General features: G+C 40.1%; 2 protein-coding genes across 2 annotated transcripts; both read left to right on the top strand.

Moving 5' to 3' along the window:
- The first annotated feature begins 3395 nt into the window (after positions 1-3395).
- Positions 3396-11369, top strand: trim16 (tripartite motif containing 16). Its single transcript, XM_063481980.1, has 6 exons — positions 3396-4195; positions 7478-7573; positions 7918-8151; positions 8883-9054; positions 9379-9474; positions 10547-11369. The coding sequence occupies exons 1-6, from the start codon at positions 3494-3496 to the stop codon at positions 11143-11145; spliced, it is 1899 nt and encodes a 632-aa protein (XP_063338050.1). The 5' UTR covers positions 3396-3493; the 3' UTR covers positions 11146-11369.
- A 1260-nt stretch (positions 11370-12629) lies between these two features.
- On the top strand, positions 12630-18965 carry tvp23b (trans-golgi network vesicle protein 23 homolog B (S. cerevisiae)). The gene is made up of 7 exons (XM_063482495.1): positions 12630-12711; positions 13845-13921; positions 14381-14525; positions 15827-15916; positions 16087-16212; positions 17490-17618; positions 17710-18965. The coding sequence occupies exons 1-7, from the start codon at positions 12703-12705 to the stop codon at positions 17734-17736; spliced, it is 603 nt and encodes a 200-aa protein (XP_063338565.1). The 5' UTR covers positions 12630-12702; the 3' UTR covers positions 17737-18965.
- The last annotated feature ends 213 nt before the right edge of the window (positions 18966-19178 follow it).

Below are 19178 nucleotides of genomic sequence, written 5' to 3'. Positions count from 1 at the left end.
CCCTCTCTGAGCCTGGTCAGCTGAAGATTTATTCCAGTTAAAAGGGAGTTTTCCCCATTTCCCAGTGTAGGGAAAATCCTAAAAAATGTGGAGACACCATTAGCTCAGCTGGTCTCTTCTCTGGATTCTGAAGGCAGAAACTGGGAGTTAATATGAGGGGGAAAGACAATGGGCCTTATTTACTAATATCTCTGTGAAAATGTCCTTATCTGAGCAAAAAATGAGTTTTCCCTCAGATTTATGACACAGCCGGTCAGTTTTGTTCTTAGATCTGTGCCTATTTTGAGACTCAATAAACTTAAATAAGAGTGTCTGAGTTCCAAGGAGGAAGCCAAATAAATTAATATTATTTTTAATTTTGTTTTTGATTTTTTAAGTGATGCTTGGGCTGAAATAGGGGTGCTGAACATCGTTTCCTCTGAGAACAAGATGAAAACAGGTTGAGGGTGAAGAGCTTGTGATGAGAAACTCCAGATTCTTCAGCATCTGTGGGTTAAGATAAAATCATTTAAGATGAGATAAATCATACAGGAATATGACCTTTCCTTTCAGTATTTTTGTTTTCTTTACATGCCATTTCATTTAATTAAAAACAATTGTGAATGCCAAACTGTTTTCTTGGACAGGCTTTTCGATAAATATCACGTTAATATCACAGCACTGTCACTGAGACACAGGAGAATCTGATGGGTTATAATAATAATTCTTTATTTAAAAGGGACAGTGCTGTTTAACATAGTCCAAATATGAAACATGAGGCTGATGCACTGCACATAGGTTTATAGCTATTGCTAATTTCTAGCTATTGTGAATGTATGTTCTAACATTCACAATACACAAAGTTAGAACATACATTTACATGAAACCAAAATACACAAAGAATACAACTACAATTAATAAACAATGTAAAAAAAAAAAGATTAATGAAAATGACTATATATATATATATAATATATATATATATATATTAGGGGTGCAACGATACTCGTATCGATATTGAACCGTTCGATACAGTGCTTTCGGTTCGGTACGCATGTGTATCGAACAATACAAAATTTTTAATTTATTTTATCAACTTTTCTTCTGACGATGCTGTGGATCTGCGTTCGACTACTCCGCCTAGGCTGCACTGTCGAGCGCAGATCCACTGAGTGCAGCGCAAGCTAGCAAGACAGACGCTTAGCTCATTGCAGCATGGCAAATTGAACCTCCCCCACCCTCATTCAGACCTGGCCTTTGGAACTATTTTGGTCTTCATGTGAAGTACGACCCTGAAGGTAAGCGCATCATGGACAAAAGTAAAACAGTATGTCGGATGTGCCACGCAATGCTCAATTACATGGGTGGGAACTACTGCGTTAGCGCAGTTTGCTCGTTAACGTGTTGACGCCGTCCAGCCCCACGCACGGGGAACACAACGAATATGACTGCACATTTACTCCGACATCATCCTAGTGCGAAGACAAGTGGAAGCAGACAAAAACAACAAGCACGCATGCTACAAACTTTACCCGAGTCATTTAGACAGCTGTTAGCACATGATTCTCCTTATGGGGACCTGATATGTTTAATATGCTGCTGAGAGTATACCCCAGAAGAAGCGTATAGTATAGCTTTTATTTTGGAAAGAGCCATTTCTCTGTAATAAACTCTCTTTTCCAAAGATGAGGGATTTTTCCATGAGATATTTATTTTTTTATTACTTTGTCATTTCAGCAACATTAAATTTAAAAACTGTACTTTTGAGTTAAAATATATATTTATAATTTTAATAAATGACAAATTAAAAAAGCATGAACATTTTTTTGTATCGAAAAAATATCGAACCGTGACACCAAAGTACCGAACCGAACCGTGAATTTTGTGTATCGTTGCACCCCTAATATATATATATATATATATATATATATATATGTATATATCAAGAGCTGCAGATTTAAAACGAGTCTACAATGCAACATGGATGGATGTGAGGTCAGCAGGTACAAAGAGCCGATTTGTTTTAGGATCATAGGGTTTGAGGGATCGTCCGGGAATGACGACGCAGCTTTCAGGACACTTGATTGGTCAGTAGGCGGTGCTGTCTCACCTGTTGATCGGTTACCAAGGCGAAAGTCACCTCCCCTCAGCCCCGGAATGATGAACCTAACTGAAGGTAAATCTTAGTAAGACTTTAAAAAGCGTCAGACACGAAGGCTGCTGCGCTATTACAGCTAAGGTGCTTTCAAACACCACCTACACCTTTACCTTGAACTATGATCAGGTGGTGTTTGTTTAACCCGGACAAAGGTGCGCTGACCGTGGTCACATGTGCACATGTCTACGAATCTGTGTGAAAAACAGGAACGGGCATCACAAACTTTAGGAAACTGCAGTTTAGCAACATTTATTCTCGATAGAAGGAACAAATCTAACAGTTTGTGAGTGTTTGTGGAACTGTTGCTCTTCACTATCGTAACTTTCTATTCCCTGAACTAGAAGGTTGGCGGATTGATCAAAAGTATTAATGCAATTGTTACCTACGCTGATATTGATATCGATACTGTCGAGATGGGATCACTGCTGTGTTTCTATCCTCCCTTGTGTTAAATAATAATTATTTTTTTAATTAAAAAATGATACCTCACACTCACACTGGGAACAATGTCTTGAACCTGTCATCTCTATTTTATTTACAGCCTAAAGCACATTTAAACAACACAAACTGACCCAAAGGACTGGCACATGTACATTCAGAACAGAGGTTTAATGCTCATTAAAATGGGTTCAGAATTCACTGATGTGCATCTCAAGTTTATAGGTCAGAAGTATCAGTATCAGCTTTACCGGCCCTGTATTTACTGGGCACATGGTATTGGATTGATACCAACATTTGCAGTACCTGCACAGCACTATTCTGGACACTGGGTGGCAGCGTCTGCTTTTGGCGCTGCTGAAACCTGATCCTATCAGCATTTGCTTTTTCCTCTTGCTTATCTTCAGAAAAGTGAAAGAGGAAGAGGGTGAGTAAGCAAAAGGCTGCAGCAGTGATCACCTCTGTTTTATCCAGACCAGTTTTCAATTTAATAGTGTTGGAGCAAGGCGGGAAAGCAGTGAGTGGCCTCATCAGTGTGTCTATAAAGATAGGAGATAGGTCAGTTGTTGCTTACTGATAGCAGAACTTGTAAGTTTCAGTGCATATTCTAACATAGTGCATGTGGGAGAATGCAATCCTACCCCTCTGTTCCTGGTTTTCATTGTGGACTCCACCCTGCACCTCCTCCCTCTTTCAGTGTTAAAGAGGTGGGTGTGTATCTGTTTGCATGTGAGCGCTGAAGGGGCGGGTTGAGTTCTGACTGAAACTATGAGTCCTGACCGTCTCTCACATCATCTAGGTGTGGCTTTCTCTACTGCGATCAGATACTGCCGGCTGACAGAAGTGGCCGAGCCAGTTATTTCCACACAGCTTTAAAGAGTGGAAGTGACGCCAGGCGGTCAAAGAAGACCTGAAGACATGGCAGATACAGCAGCTGTAGAAGTAGCTCCTCTCCCCAAACAGCCACAACAGCAGCAGCAGAACCTGTGTCATGTCTGCTCGGGTAAACTGAGCGGAGAGGAGCCGGCAGCTTGTGGTCACTCCGTATGCGGTTCCTGTCTTGGAGACAAAAGTAAAGGATGTCCACAGTGTCCCGTCAAGCCTGGCAGTCCCAAACAGAATGGAACAGCTGACGCTCATGTTCATAAAAACAGTGAGAAACAGAGTCAAGAGTCAACGACAGCAGAGGAGACCGAGATCCAAAAAAACCTGAAGGAGTCTGAGGACCCCAAGAAGCCTGAAGAGGACAAAAAGGAAGCAGAACCACAGACAGAAGAAGGACCAAAAGAGGACCAGGATAAGGAGGAACCTCTGGGCCCCGACGATGTGGTATGTGACTCTTGCATCGAGAGTCCCCGCAGGGCCCTCAAGTCCTGCCTCACCTGCTTGGTGTCGTACTGCGAGGCCCATCTCAGGCCTCACCTGGAAAATCCGAAATTTCAAAACCACCGGCTGGTGGACCCGCTCAGGGACATCGAGAGGCGGACCTGCGAGAGCCACAAGTGGCCCCTGGACCTGTTCTGCTCCACCGACTCCTGCTGCATCTGCCAGGACTGTGTGAACGAGGACCACAAGGGGCACAAGACCGTGTCTGTGGTGGAAGCTCGTAATCAGATTGAGGCAAGTGTTTCCCTGTACTGTGTGCACATTCCTTTGAATGACCTCAACACATCTGATATGAATTTTCAGGCTTAACTCAGTGCTGAATTCCCAAATGAAAATATTCCGTTTTTTGACACATTTATATTCTTCAGTTTTATTTTGGGCCTCCTTAAGAGTTCCTGCTGCCTTAAATCTTTTATTGTGAGCATGTCAGCATGTGAGAATCAGCTGCTTTCATTGCTTTAGGGCACTCTGAACTGAGACGCTTTCTTTTTGGAGATAGAATGAGTCAATTAAACACTCATATTTTCAGCATTTTTTTAAATAAATATCTGAGTTTTGTTTAAACTGAACTGTCAAAGAGAGACGTTATTAATTAAAATAAGTCCATTATAGGAATTTACTGTCAGGATTTCTTATCTCATATTTAGCGTTGCTGAATGTGTGGCAAAGGTCCCGTAGATGGCGGGTAAAGTGTTGAATAAATAAAAGATTAACTATCAAAGGAACAGACTGTGACAGCAGTTGTGTCATTAATTAGGAATTTGAGCTCATAAATAATCCTTTAAATCACATCGGAGATTATTGCTTCCCTGCACTAAAGAGGAGACTAAATCTAAAGTGTCTAAGTCAGCAGGTCGGAGCAGCACAGTTGATCTCAAATGTTCCTCTGAGTGCTTCATTCAGTCAACAGTACTTCAGATTCAGCGTCCACTCTGGAGGTCATCTGCTCACGTTTGGCTTTGCAGTTAAATCTGAAGCCCATCTGTCTTTGTGACTGCCCTCAGGTTCAAACATTCCAGCTTAGATTCATGCACAGATCTGCAGTCAACACCAGTTATTTGAAGAGCGCTCTCGTTACCAAACCTTTGACTTCTTTGTTAGAACTGCAGAGAAAACACTGGTGGGAGGAATGCCTTTTTGACGCGTAGGCGGAAATCCCACCACCGCTGATCAAATACAGTGGAACCCCGACTTAAATTAATTCGTTCCAGAGGGTCTTTCATAAGTCAAAATTTTCGTAAGTCGAAGCACCTTTTTCCATCGCCTTTTGAGTGAGGCGATGCTGGCTGCAGACGAAGTTCTTGGTGGAGGAGGAGGTGGCGGAGGTTGAAGAAAGCATGCGTATGCATGCATACATACGTACGTGTACATGTACATAACATTATGGAATTTAATTAAATTTTTTTTTAATTTTCTATTTTATCTATTTCGTTACGCGGGCATTTTGCCGTACCACGGGCAGAAATATTGCCGTTAAATGCCTTCGTAACTTGAATTTTTTGTTAAATGGGGTCTTCGTAAGCCGGGGTTCCACTGTATTCTTTATTTGCTGACCTGCAAAACATGATTTTAAGTATTTAGTTTTGAACAAAAAAACATGGAGGTCATCATACACACACACACACACACACTGGACAGAAGAAAAACAGAAAGCACAGTATGATGAATTCTTCCTCTTCCTGTTGAGAGCTTTCGTTCCACATTTGAACAATAGAGAATTATTATATAAGTCACTTCTGTTTAGGTTGACCCTGCTGTCCACCCTCCTGGAGTGGGAGAGCAGGACAGTCTCGTTTTACAGCACAAGAAAAGCATTAAAACATTATTTTGTTTGAAATGATTCAATGAAACCATTTTTAACATGTTCTTGTCGTACAGAACTCAGTAGGAGTTGCGGGTTTAATGATTATGGAAAAGACTCTTCAGATGTTTACCTACCTGTTCAGCAAATATTGTGTGGATCAAAGTGGAACTAACATAAACCACTGGAAGTATTTCCAAAGATTGTTTTTCGCGTAATAACTTATGACAGATATTTGTCATGGTGCCAAACAAATGGTCAGCTTTGCTTAACTTCTTCATCAGAATAATGTTTCATCATGTTTGACATGATGTAGTCAGGGAATAATGAAAAAAATCAAAAGCATTGAATTGGTCACAAATAACACATCAAAGTCTTATTAATGGTAAATGGACTGGTTCTTATATAGCGCTTTTCTACTCTTCTGAGCACTCAAAGCGCTTTTACACAACTTGTGCATTCACCCATTCACACCCATTCGCACAAGCACATTCATTTAGGTGCTTTCTAAGTAACATTCACACACATTCATACTCCGATGGATGCATCGGAGAGCAATTTGGGGTTAATATCTTGCCCAAGGATATTTGGCATGCAGACTAGGGGAAGCCAGGAATCGAACCACCAACCTTCCGATCAGTAGATGACCTGCTCTACCACCTGAGCTACAGCCACCCTTACAGATTAATGATCTCTTGAGGCAGTCACGGGTCTGATTTTGTGAAGACTGTGCTCAGTAGTCATGTTAATAGTTAGTATAAATGATCTTTATTCATTTTCACATCTCTTTCACAAACAAAATAGATAACAAATATATAAAATATTGTAGAAGTACCACAGCAGATGAAAAAATGCGTAAAACAATACAAGCTTGAAGTGGGGATTTTAAAATGAACATCGAGTTAGCAGGGACAGTTTCAGCTGAGGACTCTGAACCTTGATGTGAATCAATTTTAATTCGTTTTAATATAAAACAGCCACTATGATACGGAGACAGCTATTTCCAAGTTGATTATATATGACAAAAATGTAATGCAACATGGACTAGGAGTTGGGAATGAAATGATCCTCCACCTGTAATGTAACATCACAATTTGGGCACACGTGTTATCATGTGAGTGTATTCTGGTGCACACAGGCACAAAAGCTCCCAAATATTATTTTCATTAATGCTACACAGCAGAATTGTCCTTCACACTTTAAGTGAGGTAGGTAGTGGCTTGTCCAAATAAATAACACAAAGTATCATCTGCCTGACACAATAATTGGCAACTTAACTAACACTTGTAACTTGGTGTCATGTTTCAGGAAGTGATATAAAAATGAGTCAGGAAGTAGGACATCCCTGTCCTGGCAGTAAATGAAATATATTTTTTAAATTAATTTCAAACCTGCACTTGCATGCTGACTCTTAAAAGAGAGAGAGAGACGCTTGTAGCGCTTCCCTCTGGGTCTAAAATTGTGGGAGTTAATACCGAATGGCTGCTCTGCTTCAGAGTTGCCTGGATCTGCCTGAGGAATTTAGACTTGACTTGACAGATTGAAAAAACAGCCAGCGCTTTGAAAACCACAGATATGCAAGCCTAGGGTCAGATATCAGACCCTTTCAGAATAAAAGGAACCAGAGAGCAAAAGTTTTCCCTGAAACAATCTAGATATTAACATTTACACATATTTTCTATGAGGAAGCAGACTGACTCTTGCTCTGTTAACAGAACGAACTGAGGGAGAAACAGATTGAGATGATGAAGACGATGACGGCGGCAGAAAATGCCATCAACAAACTTCAGCTCAACACAGTCTCCATTGAGGTAAACAACATTAGAAATGATTGACTGTGAGTCACACAGAGTCACAACAGTTAAATAAAATGAGTCGGTTGCAGCTATTTCTGGCTTGTGAACTCAACAGTTTGTAATCCTGGACATTTCGGAGTCACCCAAATCAAACTGGTTTCTCTGAGGTGTGAGAGGAAATCCATATTTTCATGTAGTAGTAATGAAGAATTCCTGCAGTGAGTCTGCAGTTATGTAATGTTATGTGGCTCTGACAGATTCCCTACATGTTACTTACTGTAACTTTTAAAGTAAGTCCTTATTATGTCAGAATGTGAACTCTGTTCACTCTAAGAGAAACTAAAGGCAGTATTTTACAGCAATCTGTGAAGGATGTACGAGCAGTGATCGAGAGCCAGTTTGAGGAGCTGCAAGCGGTGGTGGAGAAAGCCAAGAAGGAGGTGACGGAGATCTTGGAGGGTGAGGAGAAGCAGGCACTGCAGCAAGCCGAGGGCATTCGGGTTCACCTGGAGCAGAGGTGCACAGATCTGAAGAAGACTCAGGTGCAGATGGAGAAGATTTCCAAGAACAAAAATGATGTGGATTTCCTGCAGGTACAAATTCAAGACAGCAGTGTCATAACTAGTCTTTGTCCCGCTTATGGAAGAAAAGGTGTAGCAATCTGTCCTTAGGCTTGTTTCAAGGTAGCAGAGCTTGTCTTGATCCAACCTACTTTTCATGTCAAGGTGAAAGGAAACAAGTTGGGCTTTTTGAATATCACCTGTCACCTAATGAAAACAGCAACAATGTTAATGGAACTGTTGGAAATTCAAATGAAAAGTTTCTAAGTTAAACTTATAGTACAAAATCTTTGTACACCTGACTGACGGACAGGTGTATCAGAGAGGAAGGAAACTTCATAAAGACAACTAAAAAGACATCGTGTACACTACTTATACGCCATTTTGCTTACTCGCGTTATATTCGGCCCCTCCAACTTGACACATACACCTGCACTTGTGAGACAGTCTTTATGAAGTCTATGAATTAACTATATTGTTGTTTAACAGGCATCTCAGTTCACAATTTAATCTCAGTTAAAATTCAAATGTATTTAAAACTATATATATATATATATATATATATATATATATATATATATATATATATATATATATATATATATATATTTCATTTGCAAATGATGAGATACTTCCACTGTTTGCCTTTTCCTTTACCTTTACCATTTGCTGTATTTCTCAACGAGACAGGGAGTCATTCGTGCCTAAAGGCAGCAGAAATGCCTCAGTTTTCATTCCTGAATGCCACCATGTTTGTTTCCTAGGAATACGCAGAGTGGAAGAAAGAAGCCACTGATATCTCCCTGCCTGGTGTCTACATCGGCCTGATGGACTGTCTGAATCACTTCAGCCGTGTGATTGTCGACTCCACGCAGGAGCTCTGTGCCATGCTGGTGTCTTCATACATAGGCAAAGTCAAAGAAACATGCAAAAGCGGTAAGAAAGTGAGCAGGGACAACACTGCCTGGAGAAGCAACTACATAGCAGCAGCAAGAGCACAAAGATCCGGACAGTTGTGTAGCTGCCGGGGCATGTTCAGTCTTGTAAAGAATTTTTAGCTGTGCTTGAGCAAGAGAAAAATGTATGATTCATGATGAAACTGCTTTGCTAGTCATGAATATGCCACCTTAAGAAATGAAACGACGGCACATACCTGTTGCCCTGGAGGACGTTTTTGTGCATAATAAAAACAAAATTTATGAAGAGAAATCTAAACATGTTGTCTTATCAGACACTAAAATATGTCTTCCTTTTTTGCAGACAAAGTGGGAATAAAGACAACAGTAAAGGCTATTGTTGCAGCAAAACACATCAAGTCTCTTCCAGATCCAGTGACACGGGCGGACTTCCTCAAGTGTAAGTATTTCTGTAGTTAAGAACTGCGAGTAGCAAACAATGTGCTTCCAGAACAAAAAAACAACCTTGGACGTGCTTATAGTCTGTCTTTTATTTTAAAACTATAATGAATATGGGGTTTTGGCAAGGATGGAAATTTCTGTCCTGGGTCTACCCCAGGTTCTCCCTCCAGTAGGAAATACCCGGGCGTGCTTACCTAGGAGTTGTTCAGAAGGCATCCTGAGCCGATCCCCAACCACTTTCAAGTGGTTCCTGTGGATGTAGAGAAATAGGGACTGTACTCTGAATCCCTCCGAAAATGACCAAGTCCCTCATTTCCACAGGTTTTATCCACGATCTCATTCTCTCTGTCACTGCTCAGAGCTTGTGACCACAGCAGACAGTAGGAACATAGAACAGCACCCACCGAGAACGAGTCTGGCTTTTTGCCGATAATGCGGACCAAGCTATCACAACAAATGTGCTGTTCAAAATACCGAATAGACCAACAACATGGGCGGAGCTTCTGTGGGCACAGAGTTGTGTACATGAGATGACCATATTAAGGGTATTCCCTTCCACTGACATAATACAGAGCCAAGAGTAGAAATAAAAGAGAACTGTGTGAAACTGAGTGTTCAGGGCAGGATTGGAACTTTTTCTTTTCCCTCATGGGAATTATGGAATTACATTAATGCACTGACTGACATCCACCATTATAGTAGTATGCATATGGCAGAAAATAAGGACAAGCCAGTAAACACAATGCAGTGTCATTTTATGGAAATCTGCTCAAAGTTTGGTTTTCACCTGATCATTGCATTATCTTTTCCTCATGGTTTCCCAGCATCCCAACCAGGTAACCCATTGCACTCATGGTGTCACAACTTTGCAAATCTACAGTGAGTCTACTGAAACATAAACTATAAATTAGCTAACACAAAACTACTTAATATAGCACAACAGCCATATTGTAGTGTAGTTTTGAAGTATCTGTGTTTACACTGTGATCTTGGGGACTACTCCTATTTGCTCTCCTGCCTGTCTTGTTGCGTAACATAAGTAAACTGACATGTTCAACAATCCTTTGCAGATGCTGCCCAAGTGAGTTTTGATCCTGCAACGGCTCATAAGTTCCTCCGCCTAACGGAGGATAACAAAAAGGTGACAAACACCTCGCCCTGGCAGCATCCTTACCCTGATGTGCCCGAGCGCTTTGAGAACTGCCGTCAGGTTCTGGCTGTGGAGAGCTTCTATATGGGCCGGCACTACTTTGAAGCAGACATCCAAGGTGAAAGCACTCATGTTGGCCTCACATACAAGAGCATCGACCGCAAGGGCAACGAGAGCAACAGCTGCATCACGGGGAACGGCTTCTCCTGGTGCCTTCAGTGGAATGGCCGTAACTTCTCCACCTGGCACTGTGATGTGGAAACTCCCCTGAATGTGGAGATGTTTAGTCGTATTGGGGTTTATGTGGACTATACGCGAGGCCTACTGGCATTCTACGGGGTGGGTGAGACCATGACGCTCATCCACAAGTACCAGACGGAGTTCCTGGAGCCTTTGTACCCAGCGGTCTGGCTGCCCAAGAAAGAGAACAATGTTCTCTTGGTGGCGCCTGGGGAACCTTTACCTCCGAAAACCCCATCTCCTCCCACCTCACCTACAACAGAAGATATTGCTTCATAAACCGCTTTTCTTGGAGAACTTAAGTATAGGAGAGTATTGTACTGATTCTGGAAAGTAAGAGATGAACTCTTGAACTGTTACAACTTGTTTACAGGAGATTTATTTTTGCTGCAAAACTAATAATCTGTTTCTCATTTGGGATCACGTCATGTTGATGCTCTTCACCGGTGTGTCTTTGGGACTACTGTTACTGAAAATGTTCTATATTTTCTGTATGCAAATAAAAAGGCGTATCTGCATTTGCAAAACAAATGCCTGGTTTTGTTGACAGTTTGAAACACTCCACGTCATCAAATCAACAGCATCCTTTAATCATTTGCTAATGTACATTTCTGTGGCACACATAAATATGATTTCAAAAACTAAGTGGATCATTTAGGATTCAAAATTTTTGTTTTAGCTTTTCCAGACATGGGTTATTCCTTAGCCTTGTTTAATACCTTCTTTTTTTTTTGGAAAGCCTCCTTGTTGTATCTCTCCGTAAAGCAGAGGCCACACTGTGGTGGTTTGTTCAAGTAAATCAACCTCGAGATTTGCTGGTGAAAAAGAAATATGACTGCACCAAGCTTTGGTCACTTAGGGATAAAAAGGCACATTTCTTCATTGATGTAAAAGTGAACAAAAGCTGCAAAACAAATGCAGACATTGACAAAAAAAAACTGCATATGTACATTAAAGAAATAAAGAGATGCAACATGAGCAGGAAGAGTCACAAACAGAGACAAAATATCAGACATGTACACAGGTGGAGAGACAAAGCATTACCAACTACATGGTTTGTAGTTTGTGTCTCTTTCTGTGCTCAGAGGCCTCTTTCATCCATGTGAACCATGTGTGCTGTTAAATTACCAAAGCTAGGATTTTAAAAAAAAATCAGTACATTTAAAATATCTTTGATGATTATTCTGTACCTAATCTCACAGCAAGAAGGTCTGGGCTTTGAATCCAAGCCTATCTATGTGCAGCTTGCATGTTCTCCACTTGTCTGCATGAGTTCTCTCGGGTACTCTGGCTTCTTCCCAGAGTACAAAGACATGCAGATGTTTGGATGACTGCCGATTCTAAATTAGCCATAGGTGCGAATGTGAGTGTGATTGACTGTCTCTTTGTGTCAGGACCCCTGGAGACCTTTTTGGGGTGTACCCCCTCCCCTGCCCTGCAACCCTGAATTGGATGGATTAACCTATATATACGACACTATGAACATAATATTTCTATACCTGTCATTTCTGAGTAATAGTATACAACAAATACATAATTTAATGAATCAATTAACACATTAAAAAAAGAAAAGAAATTGGAATAAAACAAAAAAATAGAATGCAAAAAACATATTATTGCAAATTATTAGTATAAAGATATATTAAATATATATTTAATGTTATGTATGGTAATCATTTTATGATCCAAAAAATGTTTTCAAAAATAAAATACTACATCAAACACTTTTTGATCGAGGAACCACGTGGACTTCAGTGACGTGGCGCGTTTTGGTCACCTGACTATAGTGACGTGTAACTGAGCATGTAAGCAGGAAGAGCCTGACCAAGTTTCAAGATGCTAGCCGTAAGTAAGCACATTTATTTCCTATTTTTTAAAATAATGTTTTAGTGTGGTTAACAGCTAGCGTGGCATTGTTTAAGCATTAACCGTCAGTAAAATTATTTAATGAAGCTGAAGAATGTTTCCCAGCTCGGTTGGACATCTGTGGTGCTAATATTGCTAAGTAGTTAAGACGCTAACATTTCTGCTCAGCTACCGTTAAAATAATGTTTTTAAAACGGATCAAACGATGAAGTTTTCTACTCGAAAAAAACCCACGATCAGAATGTTCGCTTTAAACTTGTATACGGCAAATTTACGCTAGAGGGCATCTGTTGTGTTTCGGTGTCAGCTAACGATTGCTAAAGTTAGCATTAGCCTGAACAAACATCAGCAAACAAGGTGACAAAACGTGAAATGAAGCTACATCCTGCTAACGTGGCAATGTTTGTGCTGTTTATAATCCGAGCAAACAAAAGTGTGAGTTTTAAATTGTCTCTAGGCACAGAGAAGCTAAAGTGACATCACTCCAATCTATATTATCAGCTGCTGTTCTTTAAGCAGCTGCTAAGTATTTGGTTTTTCCAGTTTACAGGCCAAAGGAATTCACTTTAAGTTATCCTGGTAACATTTCAAAACAACTTCACAAGCTTAATAAGATCTTAGTGTTAGGCCTGCTCTGTGTTTGAGCTGACAGCTGTTAGAGTGCAACAATAATGAAGAAATAGCATGTTTTCAATAATAATAACAACTATTGTGAAAGTCAGTTTTTTCATTTGCTCATTTTCTTGGTACTCTTGTTGGTTCTAACTTGTTAAGTGTCAGCATTTGAAGATTTCTTTTGCCATTTAAGTTAGTAAACTGAATCTCTTGATAATATAGGAATAAAACAAATTATTACCCCAACAAGAGGAGTGTGTTTGGAGGCATATGAAGTTGTACTGTGAGGACTTGGAGTATTTATTTATGACGTTAAAAGCTCAGAAACAACCTGTTACAGAATCGTGTATAAGTATTACGAAACCTCCAGATTTCTGTTTTAAACAGACTGTTATCAATCTTTCTCCTCTGATGATCCCTGACCACAGAGAGACGAGGCTTTTTTTTCCACATCGTTTTATGTTGAGGTTTAAGCCTCTTCCTTATTGATCCCTCAGGATACCAACGATGAAGACGTGTCTCTGTTTGATGCCGAGGATGACGCAGGGAAAAGGTCGAAGAAGTCGGGTGTTAAGTAAGTTTGCAGATCGCTGAAGGATTTAACGTTTTCTCTGCAGAGAAGATAGTTTATACTTCATTAAAGGATGTATTTACATTTCAAGGAAAAGCTTTTGCTGTTTGTTGTGCAAGTCACTACTTGATATCAAGATAATAATGGCTAATGGTTTGTGGGGTTTGTTTGGTATGTTTTCACACTTTTACAAGGACTTCACTGATCTGTCTGCTAAGTTATCTCTATCATCTGATGTGGGCTAGTTGACTATTAGAGACAATATTTTAGAATGAGTTTTGCTGTTGTCAGAGACCCATGTTTAAGTTTTACACTGAGCAAAAAGATTTTTTAAATGTTGTTATTATTATTTGTTCTTATTAATAATAATGATTATAATTGTTATTAATATGACACAATATTGGTTATTGATCTGTGTGGATACTCCTTGTCATATTAAATTAGTTAAAAATGTGTCACCAGGCATCCGGTAGCGGCCTTCTTCCACCTCTTCTTCAGAGTCATTGCCATCATCGTGTACCTGCTCGCTGAGCTCATCAGCGGGAGCTTCATCGCCTGCATGGTCACAATAATCCTTCTGCTCTCATGTGACTTCTGGACAGTAAAGGTGTTTCTCTTATCACTTTAATATCTCCACTGTAGTGATGGAAGGAGTTGTTCTATTGATTATAATTAAATATCTTGGTGGGCCTTTTTTGCTCTCAGAGGAAGAGTGGACCAGATGAGATAAAAGTTTTATCAGGAGCTTAAAAGCAAGATTGGAAATTGTCCTAAAAGCTTGCCAACTGTTCTCACTTTTTGGTTATTGATTATTAGTTTTGAATGAATTGTTGGTCCTCGGATGAGATGATGAGCAGTCGTGAGAAAAACATGGTGAAGGTTTTGGTCATAGATTCAACCATCGTGTTTTTTGACAGACAGTTCGGAGCCTTGGACACCTGATATTCTACAGCCAGTACTGCAGGCATCCAGTCATAATCATGATGAGTTGAGGCAGAGTTTACAGGCCAGTCTGACATTTGTAATGTGCTGTTTTCTGTATTTGATCACTGTAGCTTCACTACCTGCAGTGAGATTTAAAGACCTCTGCTTTCTGGACGTTTGTCATTCCCTGGTTCTTGTGGATGTGTTACTGTGTGCTGATGATGTTCACGTTGAATCAGTTTAAATAGCCTCATGGTAGTGAAGTCCACATAAACTAGTCCTTCTAAAAGCAAATCTCACAACAAAACTGCCTCCTTGGAATGAATCTGAATCCCTTACCAACAGAAATGAACGACTGAAGAGCTATGGGATTAATTTCAGTGGTCACTGGTATAGTGGTTAGCACACTTGCTTGGCAGGTTGCTGGTACGATTCCAGCTGGAGACGCAAATCCTTTTTGGGGTTAAATGGAAATCATCTGGTGGGAAACTGTCAAATCAAGCGTGCGGCGCTGTGTGCTGTGGTGACGCCTTGGGGCAAAGGAGCAGTTGAAAGCAGCATTTAAACTTTTACTGGAATAGAATAAGTGCATGTAGAAAATCATCAGCTAGATCTGACATCTTTACTGCAGTATCAAGTGTGTGGTGCCTTTTACCACACAGCTGAAGCTGTTGTGACCCTTTAGTGCGTACATGTGCCGGCCAGGGTTGATGTTTTTTCTGTTTGGCGATCGATTGGCTCATTGAGTGCCATTTTTTATATTTTTTTAGGCTTGCTTAAATCTGCTGTAGAATCTTCTTGGATAATAGCTCTGGTTTTCCTCTGTAAGTCAGATGTGCAACTGGACTCGGTTTCCAGAGTCACACTGTTACACAAAGACTTGTGTAAATAATTAAACCTAGGAAACAGTATTCGGATCCAGCACCTTGTGAATAAGATTTGCCAGAATCTCCGTAACGAAGCCATAAATCTCTCCATCTGCAGAACATCACTGGGAGGTTGATGGTTGGTCTGCGGTGGTGGAATCAGGTGGATGACGATGGACGAAGCCACTGGGTGTTTGAGTCGAGGAAGGTGAGATGCATCTCTGCTGAATCTGCTCTGGCTTCGACACGGGGCTTTAGCTAAACATGACCCTGACCTGTTGCTCTGTGTGGGGTTGCTACGTCCAGGTGTTTACTGTCAACAGGCCTTATCGTGTTCGCAGATGTCTAACTGAGATATCCTGTTTCCTTCTTCTTCAGGGTACAGGGAAGCAGCAAGCATCAGATTCAGAGTCCAGAATATTCTGGCTCGGACTGATTGTTTGCCCCGTCCTCTGGGTCATCTTTGTCTTTAGCACCCTGTTTTCATTCAGGATTAAATGGATGGTAAGTTGTTAGATTTAAGTGATTGGACAAATGATGTTTTTCTTATTATCAACAAATCCCATTAAAACTCAGTTACACGTTTATTTTTCTCTCACCACTGAGAAAATAAAACCTAGCCCCTGGCTGTGTCTCTCAGCTCTAAGCCCACTGAACCCTATTAGTTCTTGGTGCTTTCTTAAGTAAACTTAGACAATAATTACTTAGTAAACATGTGCCAGTGTTTCCCTGCTCTCACCCTGCATCTCAAGCTTGCTTTCAAAGTTTTCCTGCTGCATGAGGGGGGACGCAATTCTGAGTAATATCTCTAAGTTTTAAGGTAACTTAATTGGTTTGTGGAAATTTGTTATAAAAGGAATCACTTCTCACTATCAGTTTGCATCTCACAGACGATGAGACTCGTTGGCTCCTTTGTGGGACTTTTATTTGCATATAGACTGTATATGAAAGATGGGCATAGCTGTCCTGTGGTTTTGGGCTTCACAGTTTGAAGCCTCAGTGTTTTTGTTTTGGCTAGTAGATGGCTAGCAGCTACGTTACCTAAAACATCACCTAAGAAAGAAGAAACGGTCCATAGAGGGCAAAAAAGTTCTCTGTGGAGTTTAAGATGAGAGTCTGTGGGGACTAACTCACTTTGGGAGACACCTCCAAGTGGCCCCAAGAGAAACGTCACTTTTAAACTACAGGTTTTATCCCTCAAGATTGTTGTTTGGGAGTCAGACACAGGAACACAGTGGACTCTTTCAGCCTGAATGCTCCATGTCCGAAATGCTCACAGTGTGATTTGAACCTTTATGTGGTGATGTGTCAGACATGCACCCAGTGTTTTCCCTGGAGGCTCTATGCTTGTTTGAGGTTCACATGACCTGATGCAGTAAGGTCCCAGTTAAGGTTAGAAGTCGTAACTTTAAAAAAATTAAAACTGAGATCAAAATTTTTGCAAGGAATCATCATAGAAAAAGACCCTCTTACACACTGATGGTTCCAGCTGTTGGCCCAGACAACAACTGCAATCATAAACTCCCTGTGACTGTGAGTTAGTCCCTTAAAAAGATCAGTGCATCTCTTTAATAACCAAACTGCATGTGAGAAATGTGGATTTTAAGAAGGGAGCTGCTGTTTTTGTGTATTCAGCATGTTCTCACATGTTCTGGGAACATACAAGCAGTGAAGAGGATACACGTGGTTCACCTTCAGCCTTTTCGTGGGATTTATTGATAATAAGGGGAATATGAAATATGACCAGGGTTTATTTCAGAAAACTGTCGTCTTCCTCACAGCCCGTCGTGATCATGGGCGTCGTGCTGCAAGGCGCCAACCTGTACGGATATGTGAGGTGCAAAGTGGGAGGGAAGACCAGCTTAAAGAACATGGCTACCAATTATTTTGGACGACAGTTCCTCAAACAGGTGAGTTTTAAATAAAACACACAATAAATAGTCTTTTAATTAAAAGTATTTGTCCTGTTTCTAAGAAGTCCTTTGTGTTTTTCCTCCTCAGACGCTGTCCAAGGAAGAGGAATCGTAGAGTGCAGCTCTGCGGCGTTAACACATCTGCATTATTCTCAATGCTCTGATATATAAACCTTCTTTTTCTCAGTGGACATGGGCAGGAAAGCGTTCTCAGAACTGGAAAGGGCAGTTTTTAATTGTGTGCTTTCTTTAAATGACTCAGTAGAGTTGTCTGTATCTTCCACACAGAGGTCAGAGGTGTGTTTTCACTACCTGAGGTCCAGCAATAAATCCTCTGATTACCGAGAACTGCATGAGTGTAAAACAGCTGACGCGTCAGGGTGACTTTAGTTTGTGTCGTAGTCTCACAGCTCCTTCAGATTTCTTCTTTTAGTTAGATTTCATTGTCTCTAATAACTTTATAAATTAACAGTAATTAAAGAACCTTTGAGAAATGTCGTACAGACATTTTGGTTTGTATGAAAGTGTGTAAAGTGTAACAGGAGATTTGTAAATATGTAAGTGAACAAACTGTGTGAAGCATCTTCTTTTGTGCAAATACATTTGTAACGTTTTTCCGAACTGGGTGCTCGTGTTTATTTATGCGGAGAGTCCAGAAAAAGTTCCAACTTTTTGAAATGCGGGAGCCTCTAAGAAAAGAAGTGTCGAATAAAAAGAATCCTGTTAGAGATTCAAGAAAAAGGAATAAATATAAATAAGATTTGTTTCCATTAACCAACACTGTTCCAGGGTTTTGTTTAAGTTCAGAAATTTATAGACTCAAAAATAAAAATATTACTTAATGAACTGAGTTTAAACATTTAGTCTGCTAATTCCACGGTCTGTTATTTATTTATGTAATTAGTTATGACTGTGTTCTTCATGCTTTTAATGTGTTATTTTAGTACTGAATGACACAGCGACCCCTAGGAGTTGGTTCTCGACATTGCATGTAATGGCATCTTTCCCAACATTTCTTTTTCTCAAAAACTCTTGATTACAGTTCACAAATAACATAAACATTTCGGCGTTTGTCTAAAAGTGCCTGAATAACAAAATATCAGTGTTGAAAAGTTTTCTTTAAACTCAGAAATCTTCTGATTTACATTCTTAGACAATTACCTGTGTTTGTCTTTTGTAAATAAAGTTTTTAAAAAAGATGTCCGGGATAGGCACCCCTTACCGGAAGTTGGTGTATTTGACCTCCATAATAAAGGTGACACATTATCTAGCAAAAAGGGCTACTAATTGTGATAAATGTGGGGACAAAAATCTTATATTAAAGGATGTAAAATTTTTAAAAATTTAAAAAGAAAATTAACACTTTTGTGGGATGTGCACTCCATACTGCTTTACTCTGTTCATTTTTATTGTCATACAAACAGTAAATGCATTCATTTCTAAAGGTTTTTAGGTGTGTGGGACACAGGCTTCACAATTTTAGTTAAAGACTATACAGAGAAAAATTACTGTGCTCCATAATAAAAGACAACTGAAGAAGAATTGTGTGTTTACTTT

The sequence above is a fragment of the Pelmatolapia mariae genome, linkage group LG8 (assembly GCF_036321145.2).
Source record: "Pelmatolapia mariae isolate MD_Pm_ZW linkage group LG8, Pm_UMD_F_2, whole genome shotgun sequence".
NCBI lineage: Eukaryota > Metazoa > Chordata > Actinopteri > Cichliformes > Cichlidae > Pelmatolapia > Pelmatolapia mariae.
The sequence above is the reverse complement of the archived record's forward strand: the minus strand, read 5'-3'. Positions and strand labels throughout refer to the sequence as shown.

What these genes read in the sequence shown, in the direction of transcription:
- tvp23b (XM_063482495.1), top strand. An exon ending in GTGACTTCTGGACAGTAAAG is followed by an intron (nt 14,526 to 15,826) that starts GTGTTTCTCTTA and finishes CTCCATCTGCAG; the next exon opens with AACATCACTGGGAGGTTGAT. An exon ending in CATTCAGGATTAAATGGATG is followed by an intron (nt 16,213 to 17,489) that starts GTAAGTTGTTAG and finishes TCTTCCTCACAG; the next exon opens with CCCGTCGTGATCATGGGCGT.
- trim16 (XM_063481980.1), top strand. Translation starts at nt 3,494, where the DNA reads ATGGCAGATACAGCAGCTGTAGAAGTAGCTCCTCTCCCCAAACAGCCA. An exon ending in TCAACACAGTCTCCATTGAG is followed by an intron (nt 7,574 to 7,917) that starts GTAAACAACATT and finishes AGTATTTTACAG; the next exon opens with CAATCTGTGAAGGATGTACG. An exon ending in ACGGGCGGACTTCCTCAAGT is followed by an intron (nt 9,475 to 10,546) that starts GTAAGTATTTCT and finishes AATCCTTTGCAG; the next exon opens with ATGCTGCCCAAGTGAGTTTT.